The 15479-nt window shown below is 41.2% G+C and overlaps 1 protein-coding gene across 1 annotated transcript in view; it reads left to right on the top strand.

Annotated features, from left to right (window-relative positions):
• Positions 1-15479, top strand: part of LOC307232736 (3-hydroxy-3-methylglutaryl-coenzyme A reductase-like) — a 37049-nt gene that overhangs the window by 15549 nt on the left and 6021 nt on the right. The window contains exons 12-16 of the mRNA XM_080003873.1: positions 3567-3761; positions 4077-4235; positions 12503-12660; positions 12785-12890; positions 12995-13165. Coding sequence (XP_079859999.1) covers positions 3567-3761; positions 4077-4235; positions 12503-12660; positions 12785-12890; positions 12995-13165 — 789 coding nt within the window. The remainder of the gene's footprint in view (positions 1-3566; positions 3762-4076; positions 4236-12502; positions 12661-12784; positions 12891-12994; positions 13166-15479) is intronic.

The following is a 15479-nucleotide window of genomic DNA, read 5'->3' on the forward strand; positions in this document are numbered from 1 at the left end:
TGGAGTAAAGCTAAAACAAATTAAGGGCAGAGTTAACACTGCTTTATTTTCTGCGCAATACACATGGATAGAGGGTGGTCGGTGTGCAATCTGGGCCCTCGTCTCCTTGTGCGAGAGCCAGGCAGAGGCAGTCGTGCCCGCTCTCCTGAGAGAGGGAGAGAGAGAGATAGAGAGAGAGAGAGAGAGAGAAAGAGAGAGAGAGAGCTACCACAGGAAAATCACAGGTTAACAATGAGGGAATCATCCTGGACCGAGCACAGCATTTCCCCAGCAAACCATACACTCCTGAAAGTGTCCGATTTGCTGGTCAGTTTGTAAAACTCAAACTCCACCCTGAGGCCGGCTAAGAGCAGACCAATCACCATCTGGTCCGGGTCTACTGACCCCTGACCCCACATAGCGTTCCTTCTGCTTTTCCAAATGGCCAGCTTTGCCACCCTCGAAACAGTGTTCACCAGGACATGGACAGGTTTTTTTGACACAGTGTAAACAGGACTGAAAATAAAAAGTTTAAAGGAGATGCTCTCCCCCAGACCCCGAACCCACCGCTCCAGTAGCCCGAACAGCCCCCACAGCCTAGGACACAAAACAAACACGTGCTACAGCGTCTCCCTCTCAGAGCAGAAGACGCATCCCGTCCCCGTGCTGGAATCCAAGTGTGCCAGATACCTGTTGGCCACGGCCCCATGCATGATCCTCCACTGGAGGTTTCCCACCCGCTTGTCGATGGGGGGCTTGTACAGAGAACGCCGGCAGCCAGCAGGGGACGCTCCGGGGCCAAAGATCTGGGTCCACCCCGACAGCTGCACCCCTGCCAGAGAGCGTAGGTGTGCCACCTTGACGCAGGTATAGTAGGAGGCTTTCTTGCCCACTGCCTCAAACCCCCTCAGTATGGGAGTGGCAAAGGTCAGGAGGCTGTCCTGCTCCTCCTCCCACTGCACAGCCGGAGAGACCGTCAGCAAAGGACACACAAACTCGCCCTCACCGTCCCATTGGTCAGTCAGAGCACGGTTGTCAATAAAAGCTCTATAGGCCACTGGCAGTGAAGCACAGACTTCATCCACCAACCTGTGCAGCAGTCTGGAGGACCTAATGCCTCCATGAGCTGCTCCACGGACGCCTTCAGCAGATGACCCAGCTTGACGCACCCAGCCTTGTGCAAGCTGGAGCGCAGGCTGGAGGAGGAAAGGAGGCCGGAGTCCAGCAGTGGATTCCCAAACAAAGGCTCCCCAAACAGCCACATGACAGCACTGACTGGTAGAAAGGAGTCAGCCCTGTCAAGTCCATCCCCTCGGTCCGCAGCAGAAACAGCTGCTTGTCATAAAAGAGGCGCCCCGACCGCCTCAGCAGCACCTTCGCTGTGTCCAACCAATGCAGTCCACAGCCGTACAACAGCCTCTGCGCCGTTTGGAGGCGGAACGTTGTGACCTTGGTTGCAATGTCACTGAGGCCTTAACCCGCCTCCTGGACTGGCAGATAGAGGGCTGCAGCTCTAATCCAGTGCTGATCGGACCAGAAGAAGTTGATGATGGCCCGCTGGATCTCTTCTAGCAGGCCTCCGGGTGGATGTAGAACGGTCAGTCGGTGCCATAAGGTCAAGGCGACCAAGTTATTAGCAACCAGCACCCTCCCCCTGTAGGACAACTGGGGTAGCAGCCATTTCCACCTGGACAATCTGGCACACACCTTCTCCACCAAACTAGCCCAGTTCTGCATCTGGTACGGCGCCAAGCCCAAAAACACCCCCAAAACCTTCATTACTCTCGTTCCCCACCTCAGGCCCCCTAGTAGCTCAGGAGGAGTCAACTCCCCACCTGCAAGGCCTCACTCTTCTCCCAGTTTACCTTAGCAGACGAGGCCATCTGATACATCCCCAAGCAAGCCACCAACACCCGGACGTCATCCTGGTCGGTGACACAAAACATTGACATCGTCCAAAATAAGCGGCGACGACAAGCGGCGGCCCCTGTGGCAGCCCCGGTAGGGAGGGCCCACTCAGCCGTTACTCTGTTCCTTAAAGTGTGCAGAAGAGGTTTTATAGCAAGGGAGTAGAGCTAGCCAGAGATGGGGCAGCTCTGCCTTATCCCTCTCTCTACAGGGAGTGGACAGCTCAACCCCCCGCCCACCTTGATCAGGCAGGATGCTCCCCTGTAAAGGAGCTGCACATAGTTAAGAAACCCTTCCCCGAACCCAAATGCCTTCAAGGTCCAAAACAGAAAACTGTGGTCCACTCGGTCGAAAGCCTTCTCTTGGTCAAGGTATAAGACACCCACATCGATGTTATTGAAATAACACAGGTCAAACAAATCCTAGTAGCCTAAATAAATAGAAAATATTTAAACTGTAGTATTAATAAGCCCAGACATTATTCCCGGTAATGATGTCTGGGCTTATCGATACTACGGCCTTTAATAATTTGGCTCCGAGACTCATTTAATTGAACCCCCCCTCACCCCCCACTCCCCCACAATAGTCAAATATTTGCATTGCACAGTCAAATCCGATTCAACTTACAAACTTCTGAGTCTCGTACAGCCCAGACCAGCCCACACAAGACGTTTGCGAACGCAGGCGAACACATTTTCTCTTCCCCAGTTAGAAATGGTACTATTTATTGCTCCTTAAGGGAAGTTAAAGCCCCCACCCGCTAGAGCTGCTAGTCACCACTATTGGTCTCTGCATTTGTTGAGATTATTATCTGTGCTTTTATGCTGAGTTTGAACTGGGAGTGCAAAAGTATATTTCTGTGCAATAAAGCCAGTGCTGAAATATTATTTACGATTTTTTATAGCAAATACAAGCGGTATTTTCTCTCTTTACAATGTTCTTGCAGGTTATAGTCACCTACAATGGGCTATTTTGGCAAGAGCAGTGGGCCCTAGCTTCGAGCATTCACAGGGAATCAGTTTAGCTGCTGTTGTTATTCACTCTTTCATATTTTTTATAACTTGCATTTCAATTTTGGGCTGCGTTCATCTCAGCTACTGGAGAGAAAAAAAACAAAAAAAAACAACACAAAATGTGTCTCGCCCCGCTAACTCCTAGATTAGTGAATCGTTCAACCTCAACTTTCCATTGCATCTGAATGTCTGTTTTGGTCATGGCACCATGGCATGGTAATGAGCTTAGTTGGTTTATTCTCTCTTTGAGGCTCAACCAATTAGCGTTTGACACTTTAAGGCAAAGCTTCCCGCTTTGGTCTTCGCGCCGTGTCTGTCTGAGAGGCATCACGCAACTCGTTGATTCCTAAAGGGAAAAAGATGCATGTTTTCAAAAACCACCCAGGATTGCTTCAGAATTAAATCTTTTTTTTTTCTTCCTTGTAAAGATGACACACCTCAAACTGACGGACTTGTTTTATTTTGACAATAGTATTTCTTCAAGTGTTTCACAGATAAAGTTTGTGTGTGTGTGTGTGTGTGTGTGTGTGTGTGTGTGTGTGTGTGTGTATGTGTGTGTGTGTGTGTGTGTGTGTGTGTGTGTGTGTGTGTGTGTGTGTGTGTGTGTGTGTGTGTGTGTGTGAAATTAATATCATTTATTTTGTGTGTATGTTTGCGCGGGTACAGCTGGGTACCTGTTTCCTGAGTGACGCCGAGGTGGTGCTGTTGGTGAACTTTAAGCACATCCCTGCCTACAAGCTGGAGGCTGTGATGGACAGCCCAGAGAGGGGAGTGGCCATTCGCAGGCAGATGATTTCCGCCTTGCTGCCAGCCCCCTCTGCCCTCTCCTCGCTCCCATACACTGACTATGACTATTCCAAAGTAAGAGAGCATGTTCAGTGTAGTACTGGTTTTATTGGGTCAATCTTTTTCCTTAAGTGTTGGCAGCTTGAGAGATCAAATGACACTGTCAAATCAAATGACACAGTTGTCATGTCTACATCTTAATTAGACTAGATCAATGTCAATAAAACGCAGGCCCCCGTGTCCAACCACTCATTTCATACGGCATTGATGAACCTCATAAGCATAACCGAGATATGTTTCAATCAACAATTATATTAATTATAACTTTATCCAGATCACAGCAATTTTGTCAACTTCACTGATCATTTACAATGGCTTCTGTCTGGACAGGTTATGGGGACTTGCTGTGAAAATGTGATTGGCTACATGCCTGTACCAGTTGGAGTAGCTGGACCGCTACACCTGGATGGGAAGAAGTTCCAGGTCCCCATGGCAACCACAGAGGGCTGTCTGGTAGCCAGCACCAACCGTGGCTGCAGAGCTATTGCTGTGAGTAACAGACGGTGTAACAGAGTATGTTTTTGTACATAAATATGCAAACTCGCCAACCTGCACGCAATTTGTGTACCAACTACGCAATTGTTAGTCAAAATAACGCAGGTACGAAAAGCCAACTGAAGCTATGCAACAAAAATATATATATAATTGTAATTTAATTACGAAAAACAAACAACCAATCAATACAAAACAATAGCGTACATTTATTGGGTATTTAAACTACATCCCTCGGATTGGACCAAATGCTACAACCTGTCGTTCTGCAAGCCTTCCTCGCCCTCTCCTCTCACTCACTCAACATCTACTGATAAGCAAGCGGTACTTTATTATCCACCAACACTGCATTGCTGAAGTAAAATGCAAAGTGGAGGAGTAATAATCACAAATGTGACCATCAATTTACACGCCCGATACTGTGCTCATGTACTTGTAAAGATGCCCTAATACTCAAACCCGATATGAACGCAATGTAACGTAGTTGCGTAGTTGACGCTCAAAAGAGAGTGAAAGAATAAAAATGTCAGCTGTTTGGTGGTACTTTAAGGTAAACTAATGAGATTAGAATTTTTTTTTTATCTATCTCCTGACAATATCCTAAGATTGAGATATTAAACACACACTGTCAAAATCAGCAATCTCACTATTGTGGTACCTGAAAATTACAGTGGTAGTCTGTTTGTGCAGGTGTCCAATCACATGTGACAGATCACACAATGTATTTGTCATTCACGTACAGCAGATTGGTAATCGGAATCAGCAGGTCAGACTTAAATAGGAGTCTGACCTGCAGATTTCCGAAATAGATATTGGCCAAGAAAATTTCAATCGTGCATCTCAAGTTGGTAAACATGTTCGGGAACTTAACAAGATTCCAGATATAATTCAAGGGATATCTCCACCTCAAATTGGCCAAACCTCTCTTCTCACATTTGGCTGGAGAAAGGTAAAAGACCAGTAAGGATTATCTACTATACTATGACAACGCACTGTAATGGGTGTGGTTATTGTGGTCAATTGCAGCACAAAGACAGGCAGGGATATTTGGTAATGTCTTTTATTTGTAGAGCAGACGGAAGACAGGCAGGGAGCAGGCAGGATACGTCGTCGGGGACAGGCAGGTTCGATAACGAGGAGTGCAGACAGAAGACAGGCGAAGTGGCAGGCAGGATACGTGGTCGGAGCGAGGCAGAGTCGGTAGCAGGGAATCAGTCCGGAGAACGCTGGAGAGTCTGGTGCAAGCATCGAAGACAATCTGGCAATGGGTGACTGGTGAGCGAGGCATATATAGGGGTTAGATTGCAGATCTGGAACAGCTGTGTGCGCAGGTGAATTGAGTTGGGCTAATGGGACAGGTAAGGAGAGGGAGGGGAAGTAGAAGAAGGCGGAAATCATGACACGCACAGGACAAAAACCCCTGGTCATAAGGAGGAAAAATTCTGTGTGGCCATCTTACAATTCTAACTAGAAAACACAAAAAAATATCATGATTCACATAATGAAATAAACAAAATAAACATAAAGATTCCACTAATACATACAGTAATGCTATGCAGATTAATCAATGGTTATCACTTAATAATGACAACAGAAAATTCATTATGCACGTAATGACTAACACATCCTATAATTAAGGATAAACATAATTTGACAAACATCTTCATATTTTAACATGTTAGTGTCTCAACATCTCTGTCATCATCATAAGATGATTTCCAATCATCTCGTGGTAAGGAGACTGTCCCGTCACCATATAAGTGATCATTTTACAAAGGATAGGTACTAGACACACTAGACAGCAACATAGCATTAAACACATTATCACGACAGGTATTAATATCTTTATGAACGTAGAAATCCATGGCCGCAGTGCCTTTCTTAGCCAAGTAAATGGGTCCCAAGTGTTAGCTTGATCTTTCATTAAATCATCACGGAACTCTTTCATAGCTTGTATGGCTAAAGACAAATTTCCTGATTCTACACCATTGGCAGGAATGTATGTACAGCACGACTTACTCATTATGTCTAGTACCATACGATTCTGGAGAACCATTAAACGGATCAAAGTTAATTCTTGTTGAACAGATCCTTCTGCTAGGATAGTTGTATTAATGAACAGTAACACCTTTATCAGTTCACCGTTTTGCTTCATCTTAACAAAATGTGTCATACCTCCATCAATATGATTATATATTAGTTCAGTCATATTAATATAAGTTGGAAAATTTGTAGCCCTTGCTAAACATCTAAATTCTTCCCATGATGTTGATATAGTTGAGAGGAGGAATGGTGTTTGCACTGAGTGAGGCATTTTACTACATACATAACATGAATGATCCACACCATACTCTTCTTTAACTGAATGATTCAAAAATCTCCACCACATATTTTGTTGAAATGAGTGTTCAGTGGAGTCAAATTTTAACCATGAGTGGACTGTGTTAGTGACAGAATGTTCATTTCTCACTTGGGGCTCTTCTGGATCTGATGTGAGTGAGAGTGGGGCGGGGGAGCGGCTATTTTTTAAGTCTGTGGAACTGTGTTCCGGGGTTGGATGATTGACAGGACGATGGCAATGATGATGAGAAAGATGAAGAAGTCTTTATTCATCACACAACACACCACACTACAACACATGCTTGCACACACACACACACATGCACATGCTTTGATGGTGGCCGGTGAAATGGATTCTCTGCTTTTGACCCATCCTGGCTTGTCCTTCCTCCGGGGGGCACAGCCAGGAGCAGTGGGCAGCATACGTGGACGCGCCCGGGGACCAGGTGATAAATGTCCATTGCTGGTCAGACAATGATGGGTGCATGTTTTTGAGGGGGGTCCTTACTGACGTGAGGTGGAGGAAACCCCATGTGAGCACGGGGAGAACATGCAAACTCCACACAGAAAGGCTCCTATTTGGGAGATAACCCGCCGGAGCACGGTGCCAACAACATTGTTTGGTCTAGGTCAATGAATGTAAAATAGGGTACGTGGAATAATTGAGCGACCCTGAGGAGACAAAATTAAAATAAAATAAAAGTTGTGACTCAAATAATGAACGTTCTTTTTTGCCGACTGGAGTTATAAGGGAAAAAAGAAACTGTAAACGTCTTGTTCTAATTATTTTAGAACCTCCTGTGTATCCACGACACAAGCAGATCAATAAACTACAATATTCTTATAAGTGTCTTGCCATTGATCAATTCAAAATCAGTCAAAATAAATTTCCGTAATGTGGCAGAAGAAAACATTACCGGAGGCTCCACATAACTTCAACAATGAGTTAAGCAACTAGAGAGGGTAAGGAAAAATGTGATTCACATAATAAAACATTTTAATATTAAGCTTTCAATACTATATTCCTATTTTAATGTATTGTTTATTTATTTGTATAATTCTTACTTATACCCTTAAAGGTACAATTAATAACTACAAACAATAAGCCTGAGATGTCAGCAGCCATCAATCTAATAGAATCCTAACGTCATCAATCTAATACGAGCCTAACTGGCGTTGATAAATAACATTTGATCAACTATCGATTATCTCACCGTCAATTTACGTTACTCAACTCCTAAAAATTACATTTATTATGTGCTAAGCTTTGAACTGCTAGTCTTACCTTTTGGAAAGGGAGTATTCAACTCTGATTAGAGAAAAATGGAGAGGTTATTTGGCATTCCAATCAGGTTAACACCTTTTTAAAACAAATATATATGTATAATGACAATAACATAGCCAGCATTCAAATTGAGACCATTAAAACCTAGAAGGGCTATTAATAACATACTTGTCAATCAATGAAACAATCACTTCCGTCTAAAATCTGTGCCTAATTCTGTTTCTACTTAATAATCAAATTTACAAAACCTTTTCCTAGAATCTTGGAAAATTATTCAATTTTAATTCGGCAACATTCTTACTAGAATGTAGTTTTTCTTTGAGAACATTAAATAATCTGTGTACTATCAGGATAGACAGATTGAGAAAACACAGAAGCAGTCCTCATGGTAATCACACAGATAATGATATCTGTGCGATTATCATGAAGACTGCTTCAGCATGACTTCAGGTGCTCAGTCATTCCACAACTTTCAGTTGGAGAAGAAATTCCAATTGCAGTCATTCAGTTTCATGTTTTGTCTAATGCAGTGACATCATCGAATCCAGTTCCAAAGGAGCACAGTTGATTAAGATCCTCAACTGTGCACAACATCTTTTTCAATTGTGCGGTTGCTGTACTTGGAGGCCAAACACTTCGTTGGTGGAGGGAAGGATCAGCAGTAGTCAACGCTTGCATTTGATTTCCCAAAACATCATTTTTTTCGTTGTTCAGAAAATGTCCCAAGTTATTCAGCCTGATGTTGGTCAAACTGGATGTGGTATACAAGGTTTTCACCGACCTTCTTGGAAATGCAGGAGTAGGCATGTCTCTCAGCAGGATATCAGGAAAATAGGAATGTTCTTTTGGGCTTGTGTGGAAAACCCTAAGGTGCTTAATGTATTGTTCTCATACATTATCATAAGATGAAAGGAGAGGTGTACCACTGTAAGAAGCAGTATCATAGAGATAATCACTTCAGGGTGCTCTGACAACAGTGTTAACACAGTAATCCTTAACTCAGCTTCTGAAGATTGCTTCAACAACTAGACTAGACAACTAGAATGTCATATTAAAATAAGAACTAATCAAGAATTATTCTGGTTCTATAATGCACTCTATAATATCTGATGCTTTTATACATTTTAACGATGGAGCTTAGCATGGGATATAGAGCTAAATTCAATCAAGGTCTCCATTTATATACTTACATGCATATCATCTCAAAATAATTCCAATTGAGCCTATTAAATAATAAAATTTGCAAATCAGTTAAATACAAATAGTAATAATATCAATAATTTACAAGGACCTTTGAATGCTGGTCATTTTATGGCCTCAATTGTAGAGCAATTCTCTTTGATCTGATCTCTTTGTCAGTCCTCCAAGTCTTCCCAATCAGACGCAGTCACATCTACACTGTTCAAAACTGCAGTCAATGAATTCCTGCTTAGAATTGCGAAAATAAAACACTGAATAGATAGGTTGGTTAATTCATCAATCCATAATTACAACATTAATCAAATCACAAGATACTTTCAAGTTTAAACTTAAAATTTTTGAATGTCCAAATAAAAAAATAAAAAACATCTAAATGGCCAACGTATTTCACATTTATTTAATGAGTGTTTCAATTTTTAGTAAACGGACGTACACAATCCATTACCTCTCTTGTATACAAAACAAGTTCAAGTTCAAGAGATTATTTGTCACATACATACACAAAACAATTATTCCTCTTTGTTCAACTACTTGTTAAGTTTTATACTGTATATCAACATCTACCTTATTCAATGTCAAATCGAGATTATTTCTAGAGTAAGACAAAAATAAAAAATAATAATATTAATAATTTTGTTTGATTATACTAAACAATCACCAGCCTTACTGAAAAAAAAAAAAAAGTAACCGGTAAGGATTTGAAACATACAAACACAGTTGTATATCACACCAAAACTAACAATTCACTCATGCAATATCATGATTTAATATATAGTGTTTAATCTATACTATTTTGTTATTTATCATATCCTTTGATATAGAATTACCAATTTGCTAATGCTTTGGGGCATTCAATTTGTTACTGTTGTAACACTGCAGACTATCCCTCTGTGGAATAGATAAAGGATTATCTTATCTCAACCAGCAGATCACTTTGACACAAAGACACAAAAGGGAAAAATAAAGTACATTTAAAAAGAACTCTATATAAACCAAAAACGAATTAATTTCTGCTGCTACTATGCATCATATTTGCTCTCCACGATGTCTTAAAACATATTTTATAAGCAATAGAAAATCAAAGCACAAACTATAACCTCACCATACTCCAAAGTCGCATTTAATGAACCAAAGACACTTTCCAGCAACTAAAACCTGCTTCAACTCACCACAACACTATTATCAATATCACAATCATCTCTCTAAACACAATCCAACAGTTCAAACCATGCAATATCTATTCATAATACCACAGCATAGACCTCTTTTGTACACAATTTGACAATTAGTTAAATCATTCAGTTCTGCAGCTTCCTCTGCTGAACCAATATCCTACTAAAATGGCTTCTACACTCACTCTGCTCCAAGTTCCTTCCTAAACAAAGAATCCCAGATGCATCATGGGCAAATTTTCCCACTTTCATTGACATTGTCTTTCAAATCTCAACTTCCCTAATCTGTTCAGTCTATCATTACCTTTACAGCTCTCTCTCGCCTTGTTATATATATATAAAAAAAATATAGATATAATTTTATTTCATTTTTTTCCCAAATTAATTTAAAACCTTATGGTATCCTTTTTAGCAAGCCTACCAGATATTTTCGATTATAACGGTACTATTACACCAAGGACTCATGTGTGGAACTAGTTTGACATGTTATGTACAGCACACATACCACGCTTACCTTGCGTTTATACTTGTTAAATGCTTGTTAAATTTAGATTTTTATTAGCCAGGAGGCTAAACAAAGCCCAAGAAACTGATAGTCTCTCCAAACTCATCTCATCTATACGCGTTCCAGAGTGATAAATCAGCCGGACACCAATTTGATCACACAGGATTCATGTGAAAGTGTATTATACTGCAAATAGAGTCATACAGTGGGCCCTTGAACTCTGTTCTTTTCCTAACTATTTAAAACTTATTGAAACTAGTTAGAAAGTAAGTCGCATAGCTGGATACCTCCAAAATAAAATAAAAAAATAAAAATTGTCAAAACAAAAATTAAAATTATAATAATAACAATTATTATTATTGTATTTGATTTTATTTTTATATCCTTTTTTTATAATCAATTTTACTCTAGTTATTAATTCATTTTATTCATTGTATTTCTACAACACCAGAAGTTTCTCACCTTCCCTCAACGCTTCTGCTAGGAGGAAACAGGAGAAAGAAACATTCAGACTTTATTTATTAATTAATCTAATGTAATCTTGACAATAAAATAAGTTTCATATCTATTCCCAACGCTTTGCTAGGAGGGATCAACAATACCCTATAATATTATGTATTCAATAATGTTGACTTATTATTGAATAAAAAAATATATATAAAAAATAAAGATAAACAAACAAAAACCACGATTCTCTTGATCGATGCAATATTGGCCATTTCCACGGTCCTCCAGACCGATATATCAACTACCCTTCCTACTTACGCCGCACGCAAACAGGCCATATGTCTATGTGAGGGGGGGGATTTCTGAGTTAACAAAGAAGCTTACTCAGAGTCATTTTCTACACAATACCTTTACTTCTTCTCTGATCGGTACAATATCTCAGTTAGCCCTCACCTTAATTTTTTCAAGATCTCGTGTTGTCTCTGATGGATCTGAGTCATGTCAAGACGACTCCTTCTCGGATGTCTTTACGATCGGTTCCTGCCTTCTGTTTTGCACACAACCTGGTCATGAAGAGGTCCAACAGAGCCAAGCAGAGATCCTGCTGACAACGCCAAAACTGTGGAAGAAATTCTTCTGCAAAGATCAGTGAGGTTAATCTGCCTGCTACAAGAAAACAACAACTGAGAATATTCAAGATGTTCATTCTCTGGGGGGTTCCTGGGGATACAGAGACAATGTTTTTAAAAAAACCCTCTGGAGGTAGAGGCCTTTGTCCTTATTCAAAATAGTTGATCGTATGCATTTTTCTCTCACAAGCATCACTGCTGGAGGGAGGCCATTGCAGTACTGCAAAAATGAAACTTAACACGGGCAGGGTTGCCAGGTATCAATGACAAACCCAGCCATCCCCTAACTCCTGACAAAAAAGACAACCCGCTTCAACACTTATAAAGTATCCCAACCTAGCAACTCTGAGCAGGCGCTCGAGAGTGTTAGTTTACACTTAGCATGCTGGCTGGATACGACCCTTGATTCACTAACATGAACCTCGGAAAACCGGCTTGACAACATTGCTGACATCATTGGCTACCAGTTTTTCTCCGATTTTATTTTTTAGGGAGTAAGAGAGGTGTTCAGGGGAAATGTATGGGAGTAAAAAAAAATGTTTTTGGGGTAAAGTAAATAAAAGTAAAAATCAACAGAAATTGAATAACTCAAGTAAAGTAAAGATACTCCCTAAAATACTTAAGTAGAGTAACAAAGTATTTTTACTTTGGTACATTACGCCACTGCTCTTCGCTCGCATTTTCAGTTGAGTGGCGGCGCCAGCAGTCGCATCCTGGCCGATGGCATGACGCGGGGTCCTGTTGTCCGGCTGCCTTCAGCCTGCCAAGCCGCAGAGGTGAAAGCCTGGCTGGAGAGCATGGATGGCTTCGAGGCAATCAAAGAGGCCTTTGACAATACAAGCAGGTCGGTGCTCTTAAAATGGCTATGGAGACAGAGCTGGGGTCACAGGTTTTGATTACATGCATGAATGGTCCAGTCATTATATACTGTACATTATATTTGGGTGAAAGTGCTCCTGTGTTTGCAGGTTTGCTCGACTCCAGAAATTGTTGATTGGTCTGGCAGGGAGAAACCTTTACATCCGCTTTCAATCCATGACGGGAGATGCAATGGGAATGAACATGATCTCTAAGGTTAGTTTTCTGCATGGCCATTTTTATTTTGTGATTTGGTCAGACTATGCATAACGATGTTTTTAGTATTTGTGTATTTCACCATGGCAATCACTCGTCCCCAGGGCACGGAGCAGGCCTTGGCTAGAATCCAGGAGCAGTTCCATGAATTACAGATACTGGCTGTTAGCGGCAACTACTGTACTGACAAGAAGCCAGCGGCAATCAATTGGATTGAGGGCAGGGGCAAGTCTGCAGTATGCGAGGCAACCATATCCGCCAAAGTTGTTAAAGAGGTATAAGTAACTTTTTTTTAAACAAAGTTTTGTTTTCAAAAATTTGTGATATTTTGATACGGTGATATTTCTCATTGCAACAGTGTTGATCAGTGGATTCGCTTTGTTGCAAAATGTTTGAGTACATAACTTCCACACTCAATCCTGGCGTTAGTAAATGGCCGAAAGAGAAAATAGAGAAAGCTGTAATTTTAACTGTCAATTCTCCCTATTTATACAATTCTGCACAGTCAGAATATAAGTTGCTTCACAAACTAGATACAACTTGCATTTGCAAACTGGACAAGATTTTGATAATAATGTGATACAGGGATGCACCGATTGTGAAATTCTGGGACTATACCGATGTTTAAAATAACAATTTTGGCCGATACCGATGTTTTTTTGCTATTTATTCCCCCTTTTGTGCCGGTAAACAAAGAAATCATCATTATAAATAAATAACTGAATGGTCGTAAAGTCTTTTAGCCCTTAATATAACCTTCTTACATATGACAAAGATTATTTTTGTGAAAAATAACTGTTTCAAAAGCCTTTTTAGCCTGCTATTCAACTACCTACTCAATGAGAATATTTTTCATACTTACATAGCCCAACAAATATTATTTTTGGGAAACATTAATTAAAAGTAATTAAATCTAAATGTAAAAGTGATTGTAAAGCAATTAAGTTAAAATAATCAAATCGTTAATCAAAGTTAAAATAATTGTACTTTTTGCTGTCCTCAGTGATGGTATTACAGCCGGATGTGACGTAGTTACCTTACAGACATGGAGAAAATGTGAAGCTGACTACTACGCATGTCTGCTGGAGTGATGGAACTCCGGCTCTTTAAAAGGGAACCGAATGGTTTCCGGGAGCCATTCAAAAGAAAGGCTCTAAGTATGTTTTTTTTCCCTGTTACAGGTACTCCTCACTTTAACGACCTACCTGTTTAACAACCGTTCGGACTTACGACCAGCTCTCCGACCAGTCTGTATTGTGCGCTGCGTACAATACCCTGGTGTGTGCGCTGCGTGCGTGGCGTCTCAGCATCAAGCATCTCATCGCGCATCACCGTTCTCAGTCACGCCCCCTTACCGTGAAATAACACGGGTCCTCGCTTATCGACCAATTCACTTAACGACCTGGTTGTAGGAACGGAACTTGGTCGTTAAGTGAGGAGTACCTGTACTCCTGTACTATTTTTATAAAACATAATATTTATTAGAAAAAAAACAAAAGTATTTAAGTTAATTATTTTTGTGCAGAACAGGTATAAAACACATATTTTCACACATAAATAATAATAGTAAACCTGTGAACCAGATGTAACAGTAGGTGCGCTCCTTTTCAGCCAGGGCACCTCCCTGCGAGGGAGGAGCATAGGGTACTGTATCTCTTAAATGGAGGAGGAAACATTTACAGATAGCACAACATATCTGTCTGTAAAAATTGGTTAAAAATAACAGCTCACCCAGCGAGACTCAGTTCCCTTCCTTCCTACAACAGAGCTGTTAAAAATAATCGGATCGTTCATGAATGACGCAACACTACCACGATGGTGGTAGTGTTGATTCCGTTTCTCTTACTAGTGCATTTTCTAGGGCAGGGAAGCACAAATTAATATAAGAGACAACCACCTACCGACATTGTGGTGTCGTGTAGTCTGGTGATAAAGTTTCAGCTCCAGGTTATTACTTTGTATAAATTCTTACAAATAATAACAGACGAAATAATGTATTTTAACATAGTTTATTACAGTCTTTGTACATCACCATAGCACCATCTCATCTCATGGACGCTTGTTGTTTTTTTTTGCCATTGTACATCTCCCTCATTCCCCCTGTGCTGTTCTCACGTTCCCCTGTCCCCATCACGCATGGTGCTAGTTTTGTTCCATAAGGAAACACTGTTTTGATGCGGCGATCAAACCTGGATTAGCACTGTGGGAGCACGGGCACCCCATCGCTGGCGCACCATAGGCACTTTCAATACCGTCGTAAAGGGAGACAGGTGCGCAAATTGCGCCCAGATTGCTCCCGCTCTGCGCCCACCCTCGTAAGCGACCACCTATAGGAAGAGTGATTGGACCCGGCAACACAACATTTAGCCAGAGCAAAAGTTTTGCGACGCAACAGATAAACATTGGCCACGGCAATCGGTGAACTTCATTGTATTTGCCGATAGGCTGCTGGCAGTCAACAACATGAATATCGGCGGTACATCGGTATCGGCGCACCGCAAATCGGTGCATCCCTAATTAGATATTAAAAGTACAAATTGATAAACGACGATATCGTTGTGAACAAACTAACACACATAGCAAATGGAC

This window comes from Zeus faber (genome assembly GCF_960531495.2).
Source record: "Zeus faber genome assembly, chromosome: 7".
NCBI lineage: Eukaryota > Metazoa > Chordata > Actinopteri > Zeiformes > Zeidae > Zeus > Zeus faber.